The 22,500-nt window shown below is 46.5% G+C and overlaps 2 protein-coding genes across 3 annotated transcripts in view; one reads left to right on the top strand and one right to left on the bottom strand.

The window, feature by feature from the left end:
- baalcb (BAALC binder of MAP3K1 and KLF4 b) overlaps positions 1 to 13,705 on the top strand; it is a 72,850-nt gene extending 59,145 nt beyond the window's left edge. Inside the window, exons 1-5 of one of the 2 annotated variants that reach the window (XM_056581045.1) lie at positions 10,260 to 10,363; positions 11,015 to 11,214; positions 11,581 to 11,776; positions 12,068 to 12,270; positions 12,665 to 13,705. In XM_056581045.1, the coding sequence (XP_056437020.1) occupies positions 11,593 to 11,776; positions 12,068 to 12,270; positions 12,665 to 12,904 (627 nt within the window). In that variant the 5' untranslated portion in view covers positions 10,260 to 10,363; positions 11,015 to 11,214; positions 11,581 to 11,592 and the 3' untranslated portion in view covers positions 12,905 to 13,705. Of the gene's footprint in view, positions 1 to 10,259; positions 10,364 to 11,014; positions 11,215 to 11,580; positions 11,777 to 12,067; positions 12,271 to 12,664 lie in introns of those variants that run through there. The other variant, XM_056581046.1, reaches the window with a different exon arrangement.
- On the bottom strand, positions 13,404 to 17,361 carry nme6 (NME/NM23 nucleoside diphosphate kinase 6). The gene is made up of 6 exons (XM_056581049.1): positions 17,199 to 17,361; positions 16,782 to 16,873; positions 16,336 to 16,438; positions 15,887 to 15,926; positions 15,198 to 15,358; positions 13,404 to 14,176 (listed from the first exon to the last, which is right to left on the bottom strand). The coding sequence occupies exons 2-6, from the start codon at positions 16,869 to 16,871 to the stop codon at positions 14,025 to 14,027; spliced, it is 546 nt and encodes a 181-aa protein (XP_056437024.1). The 5' UTR covers positions 16,872 to 16,873; positions 17,199 to 17,361; the 3' UTR covers positions 13,404 to 14,024.
- Positions 17,362 to 22,500: the final 5,139 nt, after the last annotated feature.

The raw sequence follows: 22,500 nt of genomic DNA, 5'->3' as shown, positions 1-22,500 counted from the left end.
CCGGTGCTTGGCCGTCCTCTCGTAGTCCAGACGGTCGGGGCGATGGAGGGCCCGTGGGCCGGTCCCCCCCGCCTCACCGGTGCTGTGGACTGTGGAGTGACACTCTGAGCTGCCAGTCCTCAGCCTAATGGTCTCTGTAGCAGACCTCCCCATGCCCTCGGCTGCGGCTCTTGCCCCCCCCCCCCCCTCTCTGTTAGTGAGAGAATGAGGATGACGATGGTGACGATGATGAATATGATAGGGTGATGGTGATGGGGAGGAAGAGGAAGAGGATGAAGGTGGTAGTGGTGATGCTGATGATGAAGGTAATAGTGGTGGTGATGATGCTGTTGATGAAGGCGTTGGTGGTAGTAGTGAGGATGAAGATGGTGATGGTGGTGGTGATGATGATGAAGGTGGTGGTGATGATGATGATGGTGGTGGTGATGATGCTGATCCTGAATGCTTTGGGGGTGGTGGGAGTGATGGTGATGATGATGATGATGATAAAGAGGGGGTGGCGGTGATTATAACGATGATGAAGATGGTGGTAATGATGATGACGATGACTCCCAACATTTATTTTGTTTACAAGATTAGTTATGTTGCATTATAGTACCATAATATTACATCATACGGCTATGTTATGTTGCTTTATGGTATTATAATGTAATGTATTGTGATATTTTGATGATAAACTCACCCCCCACCAAACACAGTGGTGTTTTGTGTAAATAGGTATACTAAATAACCCAAGGCTGCGCTTGGCAGTGTGTGGCTAATTGGTTTGCTGGTCTCTCGAGCTCCTGTTGAATTAATTAGAACGGAGCTTTGCAAGGATCGCTGTTTAAAGCGAAGCACACATTAACCTTCTCCCTGTGAGGGCCTGGGGGTTACACACAGGTAACACTGCCTTGAACCATACCCCTGTTTCCAATTAAATCCTTAAAATGTTATATTCCTTATTATTATTTACAACCAAGGCTAACGAATTAATGCTGCCCCTCCAGAAACCAAACAGTCGACCTCAGAAGTGTTGAATGTCAAACCGTCGTAACCCTTTATTGTGCCGGGTGTGTGATCCGGAGAGACACGGAAAGGTGAGCAACATCTGGGGTCGTCTGTACGCGCGTCACGCTCCAGCCACGTCCTCGCATTTCACCAACTGTCAAATTCATAAGCTTGAGTTGGAGCGTCGACTCATGAGCCATCTGTGATCCATTAGTAGGATGACTGGGTGAGTGTGAGTGTGTGAGGGAGGGAGAGAGAGAGAGTGAGAGAGAGTGTGAGAGAGAGAGAGAGAGAGAGAGTGTCTGAGTGTGTGTGCGTGCGTGTGTGTGTGAATGTGGGGGAGCAGCAATACAGGGGAGTGAGAGGGAAGACACTCACCAATCACACCCTTCCCTCTCCCCGGTATCAAAGAGATCGTTGCGTGCAATGCTTTTTGTGAATTAGCTTTTGGGGAAGGGCCAGTTCTTTTTATTTGATTAGATTAATATTTTATCGAACCAAAGTAGCTTGCGCATAAATTTGAGGGGAAAAACATCATAAAAGTCACGGTAAATTGGGAGTTTATTAGTGATGCGTCCACAACTAAAGCGTCCCACATCATCAATTCTCATAGGAGCGGTTCCCCCAGCTTTCTTATATGCATCGAGGATGAAAAGATTGAATATTACACCGGGTTTGGGATTGTGCCAAAACGACTGTTCTGTCAGGAAGCCCTCATGTCAGATTTAAGCAGTTATTGCATGAAATGGTAATGCACTTTAGTTTGGCGGTGTGGTTCCACTCATTTCTGGTGCTCCCAGCATGCTGTAGGAATTAAATCATGACTTACAGTTGTCAGATACAGAATACCAACATTGACAACAGGAGGCACTATACAATCCCCAAGGGGTTCATCAGATATCTCAACCCATAGGTTACATGTATAGGATATATATTGTGTATAGGCTACACACAATAAAGAGCATAGGCAAAGCAGGTAGTGTTGGGTGAAATTCTGCTTAGCAAACGTAACTTCATGTAAATTCAAATAAATATTCGCCTAATAATAAGTGCGTCTGATTGGACCGCGTAAGCTGTCAGCTGAGGGGGCGCATGACTAAAGTCTCCAGACAGAACTAGCCACTCCCATTTCATTATATTACAGATATTATTCTTGACTCACAGAGGATAATTGCATGAGTGATCTCTATTCATTTCGATGATTGAATGACAGGCTATTGTTTCCATCCTCTTTAATGAGGTATCGGTCTGTCCTACGCTCTTAACCCTGGCGCCCCGACAAAACACACTACCGCTTGTGGTTTAAGTCAAGTTTAACTGAACCCGGTTGAACCTAACAAGCACTAATGAACGCTTTCCAACTATGTGCATAATTCCGTGAGCTCGCCCGACAGGGTGAGACACTGTTGCCACCAAGTGGTGTGAAACAACAGCGTCTGGTATTGACGACCACTAGTCGTCCTTCATTATTTCTCACTGACGTCGCAGGCTTGCGCCGGAGTCTCGACGGGCGATTCCAGAAGCATAAAAAGCTAGTGGGAGCAGATGGAGCAGGTGTTTCTCAGTTTTCTTCCATTTTATTTTCAATCTGTTTCACCGGGCGTTGCCAACCCAATTATAGCAGGAAAAGCACTATCGAAATCAAATCGTTAAAATTAGGTTTAAAAAAGTTTTGATTTGCAGTTCGGCTCTTTAAAATCGCTGATCGTGGGGAAGGAAACCAGTGGTACACACCAACAGCCCAGTGTCAGCTCAGTGCCCCCTTTTGTTTATTACCACCATGTCTCTTTTCATCCCTGACTTGGGGGTCGAGGTCAGGTTCAAAGGTCCTATCATCGTTCCTTGTCTCCCACTAATCACGTCCTGAGCCCTGACAGATCGTCTCTCTCCCTCACTGCTTCACGACTTTTGCTCTTTCCCCTTCCCGCCCCTCCTGATAGGTCGAGAGGTTCTGGCCTTGTCGGCCAATGGGATCCCGCCTCTCGAGTTGTTAGCCTGCAGCTGTTCGGCTGATCTTTGGGAGAACATACTGGGCTCCTTTGAGTATCAGCTCATTCGGTGGAGTGGAGTCAATGGGAAGACTCTTGGTTGAAGGAATTCTAATGACATCGAGCCTTTTCTCATCGGCATCATCTTAGGATAAACACAGGTGTCCCTCATAACCCTAATTATGGGTGGGCTCTTTTTAATTTAGTGGATTTGGCTTAGAATCCACTTCCCCACCATCAAAGACACGCAAAAAGTGAATCTCCCAAATGTTGAGACCCTTCTTGTAGTTCGGAGGTGGCCCGTTTTGAGCCAACATGTACTCAAATTGAGAACACTAAAACATAAAGATAATTTGAATTATTCTAAATATTATGATATGCATATCTATAATATTGCCGTGGTCTTCGTTTGTTTTGGATTTCTATTGTAAGTTTGAAGTAGTAGTCAAAAAGTTGTATTTCCCATGCTTGCACCTGTAAGCTCTGTTCTCACACAATCTGCTGTGATCATTTTCTGCCATTCTTTTCTGGACGCTAAGGGTGGAGGGTAAGGCTAGCAATGTGATAATGAATGATAGGGAGGAATTGTAAGCATTTGAAAAACCCTTTAGAGATATATATGAGTGAGTCGGCAGCTCTGTCTGCCAAGTGAACAGTGACAAAGTCATTCAATAATAGTGTAGGGGGGCCATTTCTGTTATATCTGACGTAATGTCTCCTTTGTTGATGTTCTTGGCTGTGGCTTCTCCACCCCCCACCCCCCCCCCCCCCCCCATCTCGCTCTGCTAGGGAGATTATGATGATGATGATGGTGATGGTCCTTCATGTACTCTCAAAATAAAATGTATGGGTCTTATATTAAGACTGTTTGTACTCTAGTAACCATAAATATACCTCTTATTATAATGTCATTGATTATTTAATGGATTAATGAAACCCTATCTCCAACCGAATGTACAAGACACGTGTTATGTACACCGATGTATAATACATAGGTGTTCTACATAATACATGTATGATGTACTACATCTATGTATTGTATCTGATGTCTCCAATCTCCCAGTGTGAACACTCGTTTATAAAAGTAAGCCTAATGCATCAATCAAACCAGCATGATGAAATGTGGCTTTATTCCTCCCATCCACTTTATGGGGGGGCTGGCTTGCTTGGAGAGAGAGCCCCCATCAGCAGCACTGTGTAAGGGCTGTGATTCGATGATGGAAGAGGCTGCGTTGCGGAGCTGGCAGCCGCGCATTGGGAAGCGTAATAACATGCCAGGCTGAAGGCCACCACCAATTTGTCTGGCCACTCGCTCCCTCAAAAAGTGAATGAGTAAGCACTGCCCTTATGCCAAGATTAGCATACTCATCTCGGCTTCTTTTCAATCGGTCCGATTTGAAAAGAGGCTTTAAAAATAGAAAACGTTGAACACGTACAGGAAAAGGAAATTCGTGTCTGGGTGGATGTTTTTCCGAGTTGAATTTTTTTTTTTTTTAAAGAGGAGCATTTTTTTTCGCACCGTTTTTCATTTTTTCTGCTACATGTCGTTTTTCACAGGAGAAATTCTGTGATGGAGAAGGAAACGAGGGCAAGGCCGTGGCATTGGCCATGAACAGCATATTGTTTTTCTCCGGTCGACCTCAGCACAATGTCCTTCCCATTGACCCACACATTCATTTCGATTACCTTCCTTTGTGTCTCCATCCTCACAGTACATTACCTACATGGTCACTTGTGACCTGGACACCATCCTTTTTAAATTGCTTCCTTCAGGGAAACATACAAGACTTCTATCTTTTTCACATGGAAAACACATTCCAGCACAATACATGTTTTTGGTTCACGGCATGAAAGCCCTTTAATACGCAAATCAATTCAGTAATGTGCGAGGCGCCGGTAAACTGAAGATTGGAATCATGCTAACCCTAATAGATTCTAAGAGATATAAATTGTGCGGCAGATTTAGTTGGGAAAATTGCGCTTTTTATCTGCCTGCCACGCTTGTCCTGTCTTTACTGATCCTGCGAGGCATTTCTCAGGGTTCTAGCTGAGGTGTGGGGGGGGAATACCGTGTCCATTACTGTGGCCCAGCAGTGTATGAAACAGTCCTATTATGGCCATGCTGCCTGCCTGTTCCCTTGTATTGTTATAAATAATGCTCCCTCTCCTGTTGGCGTCCATTTTAGACAGCATCGATCCACCAGGAGATTGAAAAGAGCAGGAAGCCCGACGTGGCTCTCAAACCACAACTTGGAAGACCTGAAAAAATTTAAATCAAGGAAAGTATTGTAAAACACAAACCAGATGAATACATGAATAAAACAAACACGTTGATAAAGTGGCGCCGCACAGAGCCAGATCTATTCAAAGTTTGTCGGTTTTACCCCCAGGTGTGATGGCGGTCAGGCATTACTGAGGCACTCCAAGCGCACTCCTTGCACCTCAGACATAATCCATCTTTCTTACATAGAAGACCCGACTAAGTGAGGTGGAAGTGAGTCTGGATGTGCTGTGACAGACCGCGGCTCATGAATACCGCATTAGTATTCCGTACGGCGTCAGCCAATCAGCCGCCTTCTGCATTAAAGTTCTGGGTGGCTGTAGTGTAATGAGGGAGGGAGGGGGGTAAGGGGTGCTTGTTTTGGTACATTTGGTGCCGCATTAACGACGACGCAATCAATATGTTTCTTCCGCGCGCTCCTTGGAAGACACTTCATATGAATCATGCAAATGACGCTAAGTAAACAAACAAATAAACAAATGAGTAATATATATATGTAGGTATATATATCAAGAAATAGCTCTTCTCTATTACCGCCAAGACATGGGCGTTGGGGGGAGGGGGGGGGGGGGGCGAGGGTAGAACGAGGCTAATGAAGACAAACACATAGATGTGTGTCTTGTGTGAAGGACTCCCTGAAGGACTCAAAGTCCATGAATACTAATGCTCCTCTTTCTCCATGGCCTCCTAAACCCCCAAAACTAAATGTCCATGCCAGAGCAGTCCCAGGCACAGCCGGGATTAGAGCGTTGTGTGTTTAGCTGGATGAGGCAGTGGGCGCAACGCAGATTTCAGTCCACAATCACAGCGTGCATGGGCCCAGACTTTCTGTGAGTACCTTACCGCTGAGATATCATCAACGGAGGAGCTGGGAGGGATTTATCTCGGATCTCTTTGCGACATCCATGACAGAGAGAACCCACGAAATCGGCGACGTCTGAAACGACATGAGGAACCAGACGCTAAGTGTGAGCTTTACTTGAGGGCTTGATAGCGTCTCCACGTCGGAGCCGTTAAGCCTGTTGAATCACAGAGGCACCCGGTTATTGTCGTTCCAGGCCCTCACATGATGGTAATTGTCGTCATTGGATGGGGAAACATTTGGCAAAATAGGGTCATTTAGTCATTAGTGCCTCACAGGAGGTGAGCTTCCAGCTCTTACAACCACTCTGAAGCCCCCTCGTCTCAGTTCCTCCTGCTAGAGAGTGGCTGAGGGCGCGATCACCGTCGCAGACTCCAGGTAATCAGGATCTTTAATGCAGTTCGGATGAACACGCGACGCAACAAGCTACGCAATAAACTGCCGACTAATCATACTCATTTTTTTTTTATTTCTCCGTCTTTCCCGCCAGTTGGCTCCGTCCCACGCCAGTCGCTAACGGCAACCATTCCGCGCACAGCCCCTCGTTAAAATTAAGGATAAAAATAACGCAAACACAGCATAACCCGGAGGAAGTACGATTAGTACGGTAATATGAAAATTGATATAATTAATAACAACAAGTGCTTTCCGATGGCCCTCTGCCTGGACCCCGCCAACACCACCACCACCGCCTCAACCAGCTCGACCACCACCTCCGCCCCCCTCCCTTACAGGAGTAGGTCCGGGGGGGGGGGGGGGGGGGGGGGGGCTTGGCTGGCGAGTGGTGCACTCTGCGCTAATGAAAGGTGTCCCGTCAGCAGGAGGTGCAGCTGCAGCACCGCCGGCCTGACGGATGGAGGATGGAGGGTGGAGGGAGAGCTCCACCTATACAAGCCTCCCTGACACCGCTACTGCAGGGGGGGGGGGGGGGGGAGGAGAGGAAGAGAGGGGGGACAAGGAGATGGGGGGGGGGGGGAGGGGGGGAAAGGAGACGGGGGAGGCATTGGGGCGGGGAGAGAGGGGGGGCAAGGAGAGTGGGGGAGGTAGGAGGAGGGGGGAGGGGGGCAAGGAGATGGGAGCTAGAAGGAGAGAGGGATGGGGGGGTAGGAGAGGCTGAAGAGAGGGAGGGGGGCAAGGAGAGGGGGAGAGGTGGGGCAAGGAGAGGGGGAGAGGTATAGAGAGAGGGGGGGAAGAACTAGAAGGAAAGAGGAACGGGGGAGAGGGGTAAGAGAGGGAGAGGGGAAAGAGGAGGGACAAGGGAATGAGAGAGGAGAGGGGGAGGCAAGGAGATGAGAACTAGAAGGAGAGAGGGATGGGGGGGTAGGAGAGGGGTAAGTGAGGGAGGAGAGAAAGCGGGGGGGGCAAGGAGATGTGAGAGGTATGGGGGAGGGGGGGAAGGAGATGGATTAGGAAGAAGAATAGAAGTGGGGGAGAGAACAAGGAGATGAGGGAGGTGGAAGGAGGGAGGGCGGAGGGGGCAAGGCGATGAGAGAAATTGGGAATGGCGGGAGTGATGAAGGAGAGAGAGATGACAGAGGGAGAAAGAACGAGAGAGAGAGAGAGAGAGATGGAAAGGGAGGGACGGAGAGAAGGAGTGATATCCCTCGGTGGGATTGAAGGATGTCCCGGCCAAGAAAAAAGCCCAGCTAAGTGATTCATGCTTGGTCAGGGATCCGTAAGCAAATTACTGATTGAGATAAGTCCCCTCATTGTTGCCGTGGCAGCCAAAGAAGCAACACTTTGCTGATGGAATCTCCACTAAAAAAACCTGGGGAAAGTGCACGAAATATGCTCATTACTGTATACTTCTAGATATTATAATCTAGATACTACATTTTAAATACTATATTAGATACCAACAGGGGACATCAGACCGATAAACATCAAAGAAACCATTTGGATAAGCATATCCACTCAGACCCACTGAATACTTGCCTGTTTAAAAGTTAGAAAGTTCCCTCCTGCATATATTGGCTCATTTAGTCTCTCTTCTGACAGAGTTTGCCAACAAAAAACTTTTTTTGCTTCCTGCTGAACTTTTGGAATCAATGGAGAATACCTAGTATTTGCTATCAACCTTGTACAGCTGTTTAAAGTAAAGCAGCAGCCATGAATAGTGAAGCAAACTGCCACTCGGCCTAGCTGTTGAACAGGACACGTTCACACAAATGTGCACGCACACACACACACACACTCACACACACGTATACACACGTGCACAAACATACAAACACATCCACACACGCATGCACACACAAATGCTCTCACACACACACACACACACACACACACACACACACACACACACACACACACACAGAAACACAAATACACATACACGCACGCACGCACGTACACATAGACACGTACACATACACACGTACACACACACACACACACACACACACACACGCTCTCCTATGAATTCCACCTGCCAAATTACGCTAAAAGACGCAGAACCCCTCTTGGGTAAATATGGAGAAACAAAACTGACCGTCAGACTGGAAAATATCCTTGGATGAGGATTTATAGACCAACCAGGCTGGAAAATCGACAGTTCGGACTATTATTCTTCTGGGAGACATCATAAATCTGGAGCCCTAAAACTCTCCGAGAGGCTTCTTGTACAAATCCATATTCATTGTTAGTGGAGCATCTTCCAGACGTCTCCAAAGGGACTGTTTTTTACGTTTTAATGTTTCACAATGAGACACAACGAGAGGTTTAAAGCGTAATCGAACCTTCCTGTTTCTGCTCAAATTCAAACACCATGAGATAAAAATAAATGCCTTCGCTAGAGATGTAGGAAGGTGGATTATCTCCACGGTTACGACCCAGAACAACTTGGTGATACTTTTTTATTACCGTCCAGACAGACGGGTTAACTAATAGGGAGAGAGAGAGAGAGGGAGAGGGCAGCAGACGGCGATAGAAGGTAAAAATCAAAGGTGTGTGGGTTCCCTTATCGACAATGCTGTTAACACCAGGGAGATTCATGGAGTTGATGGGGGAGAAAGGGTGGGGTACCTGAGCTTTGGGTGACATGGGCAGGACGGGGGAAGGGGATTTATGTCCCCTTCGACCCGAACCCGGGAGGGATTGGATATGTGGTGGGCGAGGACACCGCCATCCATGCAACCAGTGGCTGATGGTCATTTCTTGGGTGAAGCGGTAGGATGATGCCATTTGCTGGAGTTTCACCACCACCATCAACATTCGATCACGCTTTGTTGAAGCTAAAGAGTGGGACTAGTTTTTGTCTGTTGCTAATTGGGTCTTGTGATAAGAGTGTTTGACTCCCAGCCAAAAAGGTTGATGATTCAAACCCTGATGTTTGCAACCTTCATGTAGGCATCCCTGAGGAAGACGTTCAGCCCCTACCATACGGTCCTCGTGCTAATGTATCCTAATAAATTCATTCACATTGGAGAACACTGTGATCTTGATTTTCCCAGCATATTCCACCAGCAACGAATGGACAATGACAGAATATATAAAATAAAGAAAAAGGATGGGTTGTGTTACTGTTATGTATTGTTTTAGGTCTATGATTTATAATTCAAATACAGTGAAAGCAAATGATGACTGGTAGATATGGACGTGGGGGTTATCTTGGATCCGTAGATTCAAGGTCATTTAGGATATTGAACATGTTCAGTGTAACAGACTTGGTTCTATAAATGTCAAATATCGAAAGGCCCGTCTGACACGTTGATCAGAGCACCCGCTCGCTGTGAGTGCGAGTGCGATATGACTGCCCCCGTGAGGCCATAGTCGGTAATAAATGCACATGATAATAATCAACCAATTAACACGGCTTGTGCGGTGATTTAGACTTTTTTTTAACAGTAGCCTACACACCTTTATGTTGCGTCTTCGTTTAATTACATTAATTTAATATTGCCTGTTTTAAATATATATATATAAAACGTTGTAGGTCAATATTGCCTTTAGCCTTGTTGACTGTTGCATAAAGAATGTGCAGAAAAATATCACATTTCACATTTCAAACATCTATACATGTCGAAAATGTATAGATGTGATTCCGTGCAAAGTTACTACATTCTCACACATTCGAGATTGTACATTGAGCGCATCGAAAGGCATGATTTTGCGTGGCGGTCACGTGTTCAGCAGGAGGACAGGAGGAGCGTCGTTCTACGCTCGCTGACCACCGTGCAGCTTCTCCCAGAGGCGCTAAGGAAACCCAATCTAAATTATTAAACGGACTTCATATCGCCAGTAAGCATTTGCTATCTAATTGCGTCTGATTGCACGGTTAAACCTCGTTCCGTCCATCGTCTATCCGCTTTCCAACAGTGTAGCTGCATGTTGATGTTGTTCATCACTATTTGTTTTATCATCATGTCATCCAATGTGTGTGTTGTGGCAGTCGTGCTAAGTCCGCAATAGCCTGCCTCCGAAAGGCACGAAATCTGGCGGTTTGTTTCTTTTACACATTTTTCCTAGCACCAAATTTAGATCAGTATTGATAGGCCTATTGAATAATCGACGTCCAAAAAAATAATAAATGGCTGTATAGCCTCATATGTCCCCGATGAGGCGTAAATTATTCGTTTAGTATTAATAATAGTTGCATATTTGATGGATATCTCTTGATGGTAGTCCTAACGAGAAACCACCTAGAGCAAAGATTGGGAATCGGATAAAAAAACAAAATGTATAACATTATTTTTAAAATATATTTTGATTACTAAATGAGGACGAAGACTTGTTCATGTGGGCATATCCTTGCTTAGCACATAAAAAAGGAATTAACACATGAATAAATACAGAAATTAATAAATAGATGTAAAAGCATGACTAATGCGTCAACCTTAAATATGGCATCTTTCTTTCTTTCATTCTGTATTTCTTTCATTCTTTCTTTAGATGGATGAATCAGAGCATAATTGTTCCCATGCGGTCATCTTGACCTGAGGGTGACCGTGGTCCTATAGTGACCAATCAGAGCGCAGAGTGGATCATAACAGTTGACCGTCCGAAGCTCCACTGTAGTAAAACCGCTCCTCTCTGCTCTTCTGAATATTGCCTTAGTCCACCGCCTTCTCTGCCACCAGCACTTCTTAAAGGTGAGTTCTAAATAGCCACTTTGAATTAATGTACTTTGCCATAGCTTTGTAGTAATTCATATGAAAAGGTAGTTTAGCCTAAGATTAACATCCCTTTAACGCTAGCGTCTTTTTTATTATTATTTTAAGATAAGAATTTATTAATCTCGAAAGGGAAGTGAGGGAATAATACAAATAAGATAAATACACATAAGAGAATTCCCACAATAAACATATGTACAAAATAAACAATAGAATGAACTCAAGGTAAAAAGAAAAAACGTGCAATACACGATCAACAGAAGAAAAAAATAATAATTGCTCTTCCAATTCCCTCAAATGACCCATCCTTTCTTCTCCTCCCATGATTGGCTGATGGTGCTTCAGGGGGGCGGAGCCATGGGATGTGGCGGCAGCAGGATGGACGTGCTGGAGCCCCACTACCTTGAGAGCTGGACCAAGGACACCGAGTCCACCTGGCTGGCCAGCACCGACACAGACATCCCCCTGTCCTCCATCCAGAGCCTGGCCTCGGAGAGCTCCTTCGACACGGGCTTCACCTCCGAGAAGACCAGCACTCCCGGTGAGGGACCCAACCAGGGGCTAACAGATAACCAGGAGCTAACAGCTAACCAGGAGCTAACCGCTATCCATCAATACCACCCCCTTGGAAATCCAAAATGAACTGAGAGGTTCCACACTAGTACGCATGACTGGGAAATCATCTATCAATGTCAGGCTACCTTCAAATATCTATAGCCTGTAAAACGAAAATCTCCTGTACCCCAAATGCATCTCAAGCGGCCCCCAAACAGACCCGACACCCAGTTTGGGAAACTATTCTAACGCACATCCATCTTTGTTTTGTTCCTAGTGCCGGACATCTTTGAAGACGGCCTACCCCACCCCGCCCAGGCCTACGTGAAGGTGTGCTCCTCTCTGTCGGAGGCCAGTCTGGACGAGGAGACGGAGGCGACCACCCCGCCCACCAAGCACCCCTCCCCAGACCAGGGGCCAATAGGACCCCCCGCTGGGACCACGGTTCAGCGCAGGAGCGTGCTTCACACCGAGGAGATAGTAAGATGTCCATCTCCTGAAGAGATATTAGTATCTAGTGGTTCAGCTCTCTCTGTTATGTTATGTTTTTGTATATAATCCATGAATGAGCAGGTAGGGGTTAGGCTATCTTGCTTTTGGAGGCCTACAAGTAGACTGCAGACTTTGGACTTGGGGTTTGAACCCAGAACCGTTGGCGGGGGGTATGAAGCCCCTAGGGCCTAGCCACACGACAATCATTTTAATTATTCTGGCTAAGCTAGGGAAGGGGTAAGGGGTAGAAATGGGATTGGGCCTAAGACAGGGGTTTGCCTGTCTCTATCCCTTTAAGCGTACCATCGTATTTTACTCATGCGTTCCGCTCCTAACTCCATCACCATCCTCTCCCCTCCAAACGTACCAACCCCTTCCTCAGACCAAATGGCAGAACAACAAGATGTCCACCAAGCAGGTGACCATCACGGTGACCCAGAGCGTCCGGCAGGTGGACCAGCGGGGCAAGGTCCAGGAGAAGTCGCTCACCACCTACGAGGTGCTGAAGCCGCTGGACCCCACGCTGGGCCGAGGGGAGAGGACCCCGGCCCGGCCCAACGCCCCGCGCCAGCACGCCACGTCGGAGGAGAAGCCGTGGGAGCCAAAGTCGACCGTGCGATGAGGCGGGATCGGGAAGAAACCGTTTGACCGTTTTTTTTAACCGTTACCGAGGTGTAACGGAGGAACTTGGGTCGGGGTACCGGGGATTTGCCGTCGTGTGTTTACAGTGCGTGTTTACTGACTGGACCACCGGTGTGTTGAAGACAAGCAGAGGGGGCTGCAGTTGCTATGGTGGTTAGGACATAGCTTTGCCGTTTTTGACTGCGTTGTTACCGAGAAACAGTACTTGAGTATTTAGAGTGTACTTTTACTGAAAGGAATGAACCAATGAGAGAGGAGGGCAGAGATTTCCTCTTGTTAAGAAGAAAAGGTTTTCTACTATGTATTAGTATTAACTGTCTGCCTTTTGCTGTGCTGCTCCTACTGAGATGTTTTGGGCTATTTATATACATGGGATTATATGACTCGAAGAAGGAAGAGCAGAAAATGTGAATGTATCACTCCTCGCTTTGACATTAGCCTTGAGAATGACAATCGTGGTACAGATAATACGCTGAAATCACCATTATAAATTAATTTGTATTTTATTCACATTTGATTAATACATTGTTTTAATAGTTACCAGCAGCATACGTTACAACGTCTCAGGAAGGTGATGTATCGAACACTACCACTACACTCGGTCTGTGAAGATGATGAATTCTAAAATGTCTCTGCACCGTTTGTTTTGTGTATTTATATCTTTCCATGTGAAAGTACAATTGTCTGTTTGAATTATGTCGTCTTCTTTCGCGCCTCTCATGTTCAGGGATATTTTATCCTCTCACAATGAACAAGTAACATCCATATAGATTCAAGGTTCAAAGATATAAACGGTCCTGAATTCACTACACAGAACTGGAACGATGGAGAGACGTTGAAAACACACATTCGATCTCTTCTCTTGGATGTTGACAGTGTCATTCATGCTACTGCCTTAATGATCTAATCCTACTATTCTCAGTAATAAGGAAAGGGTTACATTGTAATAGTAGATCGCCACAGCATCACTTCTTCAGCGCCAACAGAATGAGGGATTTGACGTGCAGCTAGTCAGAGGACACGGCTTCAAAAGTCAGGGTCGGTCTGTACATTTGGCAACGGGGAGTTCTTAACAGAACCGCGTGATTTGCTTCCGAGGTTCAGCTCTGCGTGGGAAGCGTGTGGATCTGTCGCTGCTCATCGTACGCCATCCTTCCGGCTCGGAACGCCGGCTCCTCCTTCTGCATCCACGCCTCCATGGAGAACTCTGGGAAGAAGAAGCCGATCTCCCGCCGCGCCGACTCCATTGAATCTGGTAGGAGGAAGAAAGGAAGGGAACTTATTTAGGAAAGCCCCGTTTCAGAACCCCCCAGGGTTGTACTGTGCAGCAATAGAAACGTACAGCATAAGATACTGTATGACGGACAGAGGACGAATTCATATATGGGTCAATCACTCTGGTCCGGACACACACACACATACACACACACACGCTCAATTTCCACAGAAGATCGACATCTCGAGAATAATTGCCAACGACTCTTTTGGATTGGAGATTAAAAAAAGCACTGAAGAATAGAAGTACCGGTAGTTAAAACAATTCTTCTACATTATGGAGTAAGTCATCCTTGAGTAAGATGCCCTAGCACCACCATATATAAATCCCTGTAGGATGTTTGATTGAAAGCATCTGCTAAGCGACCACAAACTTAGGGTGCACTCACACTAGGCCATCTGGCCGTGGCCATGGCCGTTTTCACACCTAACCGTGCTCAAATCTGCCAGTGTGAGTGTGGCAAGTCTGGCCAGGCCAGGCCAATTTGGCCACTTGGGAGAGGTGTGCTGCTACGGTACGGGCCGCTACGGTACAGATGCTAATGAGCGGACACACGCACACGCACGGCTACGCAACCTGAGCTGGATGACGTGTAGTCCATGCGACGACCACGGACATAATAATGGCGACGAGCCTTCTTTCCCATTAAACGGTAAACATATTTCCAAATAAGCAACAGACTCAGCAAAGTGCGAACTGTGTTCTCTGTGTTGTTGTCCATTGTTGTTAAAACTCTGACTGGCGGCAGACTTTATTATGGTCCATGCAGCGGACGCTTGGTGATGACGCGTTACTTACGGCGTGATGACGTATGTACAAGAGCCTACCGTGGCCAGGCCATAGTTGCGACGGCCAACGGCCACGGCCAGATGGCCTAGTGTGAGTGCAGGCCAGAGAACAATGGGGCCATTTGAGCACGGTTAGGTGTGAAAACGGCCAACGGCCACGGCCAGATGGCCTAGTGTGAGTGCACCCTAAGAAGTAGTGAATAGTTTACCTGAGCCATGGGTGGTGTTCCTGGTGTCAGTGAGTCCGAACTGGCCCCTTAAGGAGGCTGGGGAGGTGTATATGGCCCTGAACACTTTCGTGGGCCCCATCAGCTCTCTCCAGTGACTCACGGCGTCCTCCCTGGCCAGAACGTACGCCCGCATCGGCCCACTGGGGGTGGAGGGCATGGAATGTTAAACACTTTATACACTTTTTGTTGACAATAACAATCTAATCATCCCACTCCTCGTCTCAATGCGGCGTCTCACATGGAGCCGTGGTTATTTTGCCGAGTGGGTTGAAAGGGAGGGTATGGTATTGTTTGCTTCTTCTCAAGGTTAGCACCATTGTTTGTCGGTTACTGTGGCAACTGCTGCTAGGTCTCTGCTTAGAGCTTTGTGAGAGATAGCTGTGGGGTTATAGTACAGGCTGATCTTATCGTGGTTCTCTTTACACAACACCGGGGAGGGTATATTTTAAAGATACATGATGTATGTTGTTTATACATGAACATGTTTTTCATGTATATGGGATCTTATCATAAACATCTGATTTAAACTGAGGACATATTTTAAGCAACTGGATTGTTGTTAATATTGCAGACCAGAAATATGTGTCTTAGCCATTGTTTTTTTATTGGCTGAGTGATGCTTGGCAGTCCTTTCATTTATCTTTATCAAATTCCATTTTCAACTGTACCTTGACATGAATTCAACAAGTCTTTGATAGAAGAATCTTCCTAGGAGGCAGAAAAAAAAGCGGAAAGGTGTTTCATCTCTCAAGGCTGAAGGGAAATAAACAAAGAAAACTATTTCCACTGTGATTGTTGTGTTGCATAAGGACAACAAAACTCAATTCACAAGAATCATTTCCATCAAGAGGAGGTTTAGGGTGACCAAAGCGTTCTCCTACAGACGCATACCAGGATGGTTCTAGCTTTTCAAAGGAAAACAGCCAAAGCCACTTTGTACTCACAGGAAGAGGTCTTTTATTAGGAAAACATTCCATCGAGGAAGAAGATTAATCCTTTTGTTATTGTATATAAAAAAATAACTGTGTGTGTGCGTGATGCCCATATATGTAGGATATCTATACACAGGATATTATTAGGTAAATATCAGTACAATACTGCATCCCTTATCGCTCACCTGCATGTTCAACGTAAAACTTCTCAGAGTCCTGTTTCTTCCAGGCAAGGTCTTTGCATTTGACAATAACAAAGCTGTTGTCCAGGATCTTCTGATGAAGCGCCTGAAAACCGAGAAGTCAAATTGAAAGTTCCCTCACTCTGATACACATCCCAGAATATAACAGCAAAGGGCCTACACCCTAAGCCACAATGAAATGATACTGCTTACGAATGTATGAGTTTGAATCTACAATGTAGCATTTGGGTATGAATTGTGTAAGCATGGTTTTTTTATGCAACTCCAAAGCAAAACTAATGAAACAGTCTTACGCTGATCAAATCCTAGAGTATAATCAATTGAATATATGAACATATAGACATTTCTACACGTGACAGAAACGACCATATGAATGCAAATGTTATGTTAATTTGTGTATCCATCATGCAGTGCGCACAAAAACCAACCTCCAACACCAGGGGGTGCGCCACGCCGTCCGGTTTGACGACCGCCAGGGTGAGTTGGAGGGCTTTGGCCAGGCGTGCGGTTAACAACATGGCTAAAGAAAGGAAATCAAACGGTAATGAATGAGTTCACCTCGCTGAATCTTCGATGGACTCAGCTGAATTGAAATCACAACCACCGTCCATGCATACGAATTAAACGTTTAGTAAGGTGGTTGGAAGGAATACAGAGTTTGGATAACAGATGATTATCTCGGGAAACGAACATGATTGTAAATAAATGTATATATTCTTTAACACTGGAACGGCTTGTTAAGAATAAATATTCATTCATTGTAATAAATCATAAATAACTAAGTAATATTAATAAATGTTGGCGTTGCGAGAGACAGATGTATCGTAAGAGATATCTCCGATTACCTTACACCTACGAAGATGAAGTCGTTTTATTATGAAAATATATTAATGGATAAGGCATTTAGGAAAATGAAATATAATGCATGAAAAGCGGTCTGCTATTGCTTTCATTTCGCTATAGAATATTGCTTTTATTATTTGGTCCGTTCGCTTAAGTGGTCCCTCTAAACGTCGACAGTCTCCTTGGTTCCTCTTAAAGATTCCAAGCTCACAAACTAAATTAAATATACATTTTGTTTTAAAATGTTTTCCAATTAAAATTACTAATACCAAAGAGATTGCTTGGTTGATATTGTTTACATTATTATTTTCCATCAATCAACCAAGCAGACATTCATATAATTGATCAACAGTAAAGGAACTGTTTTAAAATGAGGATGAACTTCAGAGAAACATTATTGACTATTGTACCTTCTGACTACCACATTACATTATCCTTAACGCTGATTCTACTCTGGCACAACAACAAGGGAACTTTAGACCTGCATAGTGTGAAAAAAAGGCCATATAAACTTTGACAAGTAGTGTCTATCATTATTCTCACTCCATTCCCACTGTGTCTAAACAAATGGTGACGCGCTGACACCTTTAAATTGATTGTCATGCCCATGACTTGTCTTTCTTCCCGAACTAAATTAGGACCTTTCTTTTCAGCCAGATTCCTTCATATGTATACGAAACTTGTACCAGTGGAGTGAAACAAGATATCCTAGCATGTTGGACAGTTGGACTTTTTTGTAGGTAATCTGATAAATGTGACAACTGTGCACTGGCACTGTTTAAGTGCAGTTAAAACTTACACAGTGGGATGGTTGGGTCTTTGGTGGTGTGAAAAAAAAAAACGTTTGGTAGTGTGAAAAAAAGTGAGTGCAATATAAGATAACAATATAAGAGATGCAACCTAATTTAAATAAAAGGCAAATCAGTAGTAAATATATAGCACTGCTATGTTATTGCAGCATGTGTAAACAGTGTAATGAATGAAGAGGTGACTATGCAATGTTCAAAGTTTTACTTTAGATTTATTATTTTATACTTAAAACATTTAAAAAAATCTGAAGGCCTTCTTGAACGCTTTTCCGAAAACGTTCTCAAAAGAACACAGAACCACAGAGGACAGTGGCGGGGGGGGGGGGAAGGAAGCAAAAGCCGACGGACTCTGCACGACATGACAGCTTTTCCGCGCGAGGAATCCCATCAACGCAGCGGATCACACATGTGAAGTCTGAAAACAATGCTCGCATTCCCACCAGGAGGCCCGATATGCTTCCCCCCTCCCCGACAGAAGGAGGACTCTGGAGGTCTGCGGTTGACATTCAGCGGGCAGAGGGACAGGGGGATGGGGGGGGGGGGGGGTCCAGGCATAGGTTTTACCCCGCACCTGCCCGTGTCACGTGACCTGGGAGGGAGATGCAGCAGCTGTTGGAGCCTGCGTGCGAGATGGGGAGGATGAATAGAGGTGTCAGCCCCGGCGAGAGGGACGGGAAGGTTGGACGGTCCGGGCCGCGAGGCGACAGCACCGGAGAGGAAGAGCGCTCAGCTAGGACGCTGGAGGGTTGTCTGCAGGCGTGTTGATTCAAAACAGCAAACCTTTATTCGATGATTGCAAAGCCCATAGCAACATTTTCAACCTTCATTACAGTGTAGTGTGTTGTGGGGATTCTGCTGTAGTTGCTGATTGTACTGGGTGCTGTAAGTACGTTTGTGTGTGTGTGGGTGACTCTCTGTGTGCGTGTGCCTGCATTTGTGTGTGTGCCGCTGTGTGTGTTTGTGTGGGTGCCTCTCTGTTTGTGTGCCTTTGTGTGTTGTGATTGTGTGCTTCCCGCCCAACAAGGTGACAACACAACATCAATCAATATTAATCCAACAGATACAACCATATTAAAACCAACCCAAAACCACCGTTCACACACTGGGCCTACACATGCTGAGGTTTCCTCGCGGGACAGCAGTGATGTGCCGGTGACACATGTGCACACGACAATAGAGAGACTGTCTCGGCCTGCTGCGGCCTCTCGGTGATTCACTCGAATCACATCTTCAGCTGGGCGGACTGATTCAGCTGTGATCTCTTAAAACCCCTCCCCCACCCAGCATCAGCCACCCAGCCACAACCCCATCACCAGCACCACCAGCACCTCCACCCCTAACCCCACCCCTAACCCCACCACCACCAGCTTCACTACCACCGCCACCTCCACCACCACCTCTACCACCACCACCACCAGCAGCAGCACCACCACCACCACCAGCACCACCACCACCGCCACCTCCACCACCACCTCTACCACCACCTCTACCACCACCTCCACCACCACCTCTACCACCACCACCACCACCACCACCACCACCACCAGCAGCACCACCACCCCCACCAGCAGCACCACCACCACCACCACTACCACCACCACCTCTACCACCACCAGCACCACCACCACCACTACCACCACCCCCACCACCACCTCTACCACCAGCACCACCACCAGCACCACCACCAGCACCACCCCCACCCCCACCCACAACCCCCACCACCACCACCACAACCTCCCGACGGGCCTATAAAACCCTCCAGTCCTGTTATCTTGGTCTACTACTGCTGAATTGTGCTGCTGCTGGGGGGCTCTGGCCTGCAGTTGTCCGTACCTTTTGGTGGGGGCACGGCAGCTGATAGATGACCCCCCCCCCCTACCCCCCTCCCACACGCGCCAGCCCCCCCCACCCCCACCCCTGAACCCCTGCTGCCCGCCATCGGAGCCTCGGGTGTTCGTCAGCCATGTCACATTCGCTCATCTGTCAGAGAGCCATGCGGGAGGGAGTTCTTTCAAGGGGGGGGGGGGGGGAGATATGTATGTCTGTATCTCTCTCTTGCTCTCTCTGTATCTCTCTCTCTCTCTCTCTCTCTCTCTCTCTCTCTCTCTCTCTCTCTCTCTCTCTCTCTGTATCTCTCTCTCTCTCTCTCTCTCTCTCTCTCTCTCTCTCTCTCTCTCTCTCTCTCTCTCTCTCTCTCTCTCTCTCTCTGTATCTCTCTCTCCCTCTGTATCTCTCTCTCTCTCTCTCTCTCTCTCTCTCTCTCTCTCTCTCTCTCTCTCTCTCTCTCTCTCTCCCTCTGTATCTCTCTCTCTCTCTCTCTCTCTGTATCTCTCTCTCTCTCTCTCTCTCTCTCTCTCTCTCTCTCTCTCTCTCTCTCTGTATCTCTCTCCATGAAGACAGCATTCCTTTGATAGCATGCGCGCTCCCGGGCTTAGGTCTAAATCTGGAGGGGCCTGCTTTCGTTTGAATTCGGTGTCGCACAATGAAATGGAAATGTGTGGACATTGTTTTTGTTTTGGCCGACGAATAACCCCATGACCCGGCTTGTGTTCCGATTTAGAGAGCGGGGATTATGGACTTTTACCGTCAAAGTCCTCCGACGGTACTTTTGCCGGTACTTCTCTGTCCTTGACGTGGAATGAGTGACTGCCTTGTCCCTTCACACCGTCGGTGAATAATGGTTCTCACTGGAACATGGCGGTTGAGCTTAGCATGTCGGCGGTTATGAGGTCGTCATGATGACAATGACGGAGGACTGGTGGCGGTAATAAAACGTATTCAGGAACATCAAATATTAAATAAATCATTCTAATTTATTGCAAACAATAAATAGGTAGTTATGAAGATAGATAAAAAGAGAGGGAGAGGCGGAGGGTAGATAGATAGATAGATTGACAGACAGCCATACATACAGACAGACAGGAAGATCAATCAATAAATAGGTAGATAGTTTGTATTTGTAGGCCTATATGTTTCTGTCTGCATAAATTATACTCAGTGAATAAATGAACCCCTAAAACGGTCTCCTCATCCTCTTCTGTTCCACGGGCAGGACCGAAAATACGCGGCACGGCAAAGCCGCTCCTAAAATTTGACGTTTCGTCAACTTTTGACCCGCATACCCGAGTGTACCCTGGTGTTTTTAATGACATCGTTGCCATCAGCTGTCACTCAGACACCCAGGGGGCCCCCTGCCATTACACCAGGGGCCCCGTGACACCCCTCTGAAGAGGCACGCCACACATTACCCCCCCGGGTGTCACATCCAACATCCCTTTTAAGTCTTTGTTGTTTTGGGAGTAGGGGAAGAAGATGAAGGGGGGACCCGGGGGGAGAAGTGCTGGGGTCAGACGTGTGCTTCCTGCTCTGACACCTATGGGGACGTCCAGGACGGTTGGGTGCGGCTCCTGAAGGCCATGTGGTGCTTCACCTACCAGTGTGTGGACAGTCCGAACACCCGTGGGTAAAGATGATTGTAATTTCGACCTTCCTGTCTCTCTGTGATAGAAATTGTTTGAGTTGTTATTTTAAAACTCATTTGAGTTCTTGTCGTTGTTGTACTGTAGTTTTACAAATGAAACGCGTTATAAATGTTGTGTTCATTGACTGAACTTCAATTATGAGTTTATATTTCTGAGCATTAGTTACGCTTGGTATTGTCAATGCTCTCTTAGGAAGAGGCATTTGATAAAAATGTACAATTACAGCACACAAATAAACCATTAGCAAATGGCCGGGCAAAGGCAACCTTCATTTAACAGATAATAAATATGTATTATATTTCACCTGAACACTAATCCCCTGAAAGATAACGGAAACAATAATTATGCATTTCCTAAACATACATAATATGTATCAAACATTTTTGTATCATTATTGTGTACATTTCCATTTTCAATATATTTTCTTCAATAACGTTCCCAACCGACACTCCAGGATCATCCCCCGCAAAAAAAATCAATAAGTAAAATAAGCCATTGTGTTTCTTAAACCTTTAACCGTCAAACCCCCCCGACTCCGAGGGAGCAGAGAACCCGCCCGCTCCTCCTCGTCATCGCCGTCACCTGTTCTTTCTTAAAGCCTAAATGCCGACGACCCCTGACCTTTCAGCTCCCCTTCTCCCGCTGTCGGCACGGGACCCCGCTCCTCGCGGCAGCTGTGTCAACCTCAGCCCGGCAGCAACTGGCGCGCCCCGCGAAGGACGCAGAGTTTAGCGGCATTAATGTCAGCGTGCGTCATGAGTCAGCGTCGACGCAGCAGAGCGTGCCGAGATATCCCCCGTCGTCGTCATGGAGGGCCCCGGCAACTGCCTTCCGTCGCAGACGTGACTTTACCTTTGGTCTGGTGGTTTTAGTCGAGGCCTTTTAGCTAAGGTGGACTCACAAGTGAGGCTGGGATCAACGGAGGAACTGAGATCGGTCCGTTTCTGCTGAAGCTAGCTTGTAGAGAATAACAACTGAGAAGAGAGTGGTTATAGAACGTGTGTGTCTCTGGT

Source organism: Gadus chalcogrammus, chromosome 21 (genome assembly GCF_026213295.1).
Source record: "Gadus chalcogrammus isolate NIFS_2021 chromosome 21, NIFS_Gcha_1.0, whole genome shotgun sequence".
NCBI lineage: Eukaryota > Metazoa > Chordata > Actinopteri > Gadiformes > Gadidae > Gadus > Gadus chalcogrammus.
Note: the sequence above shows the minus strand (reverse complement) of the source record. Positions and strands in the feature narration are given on the sequence as shown.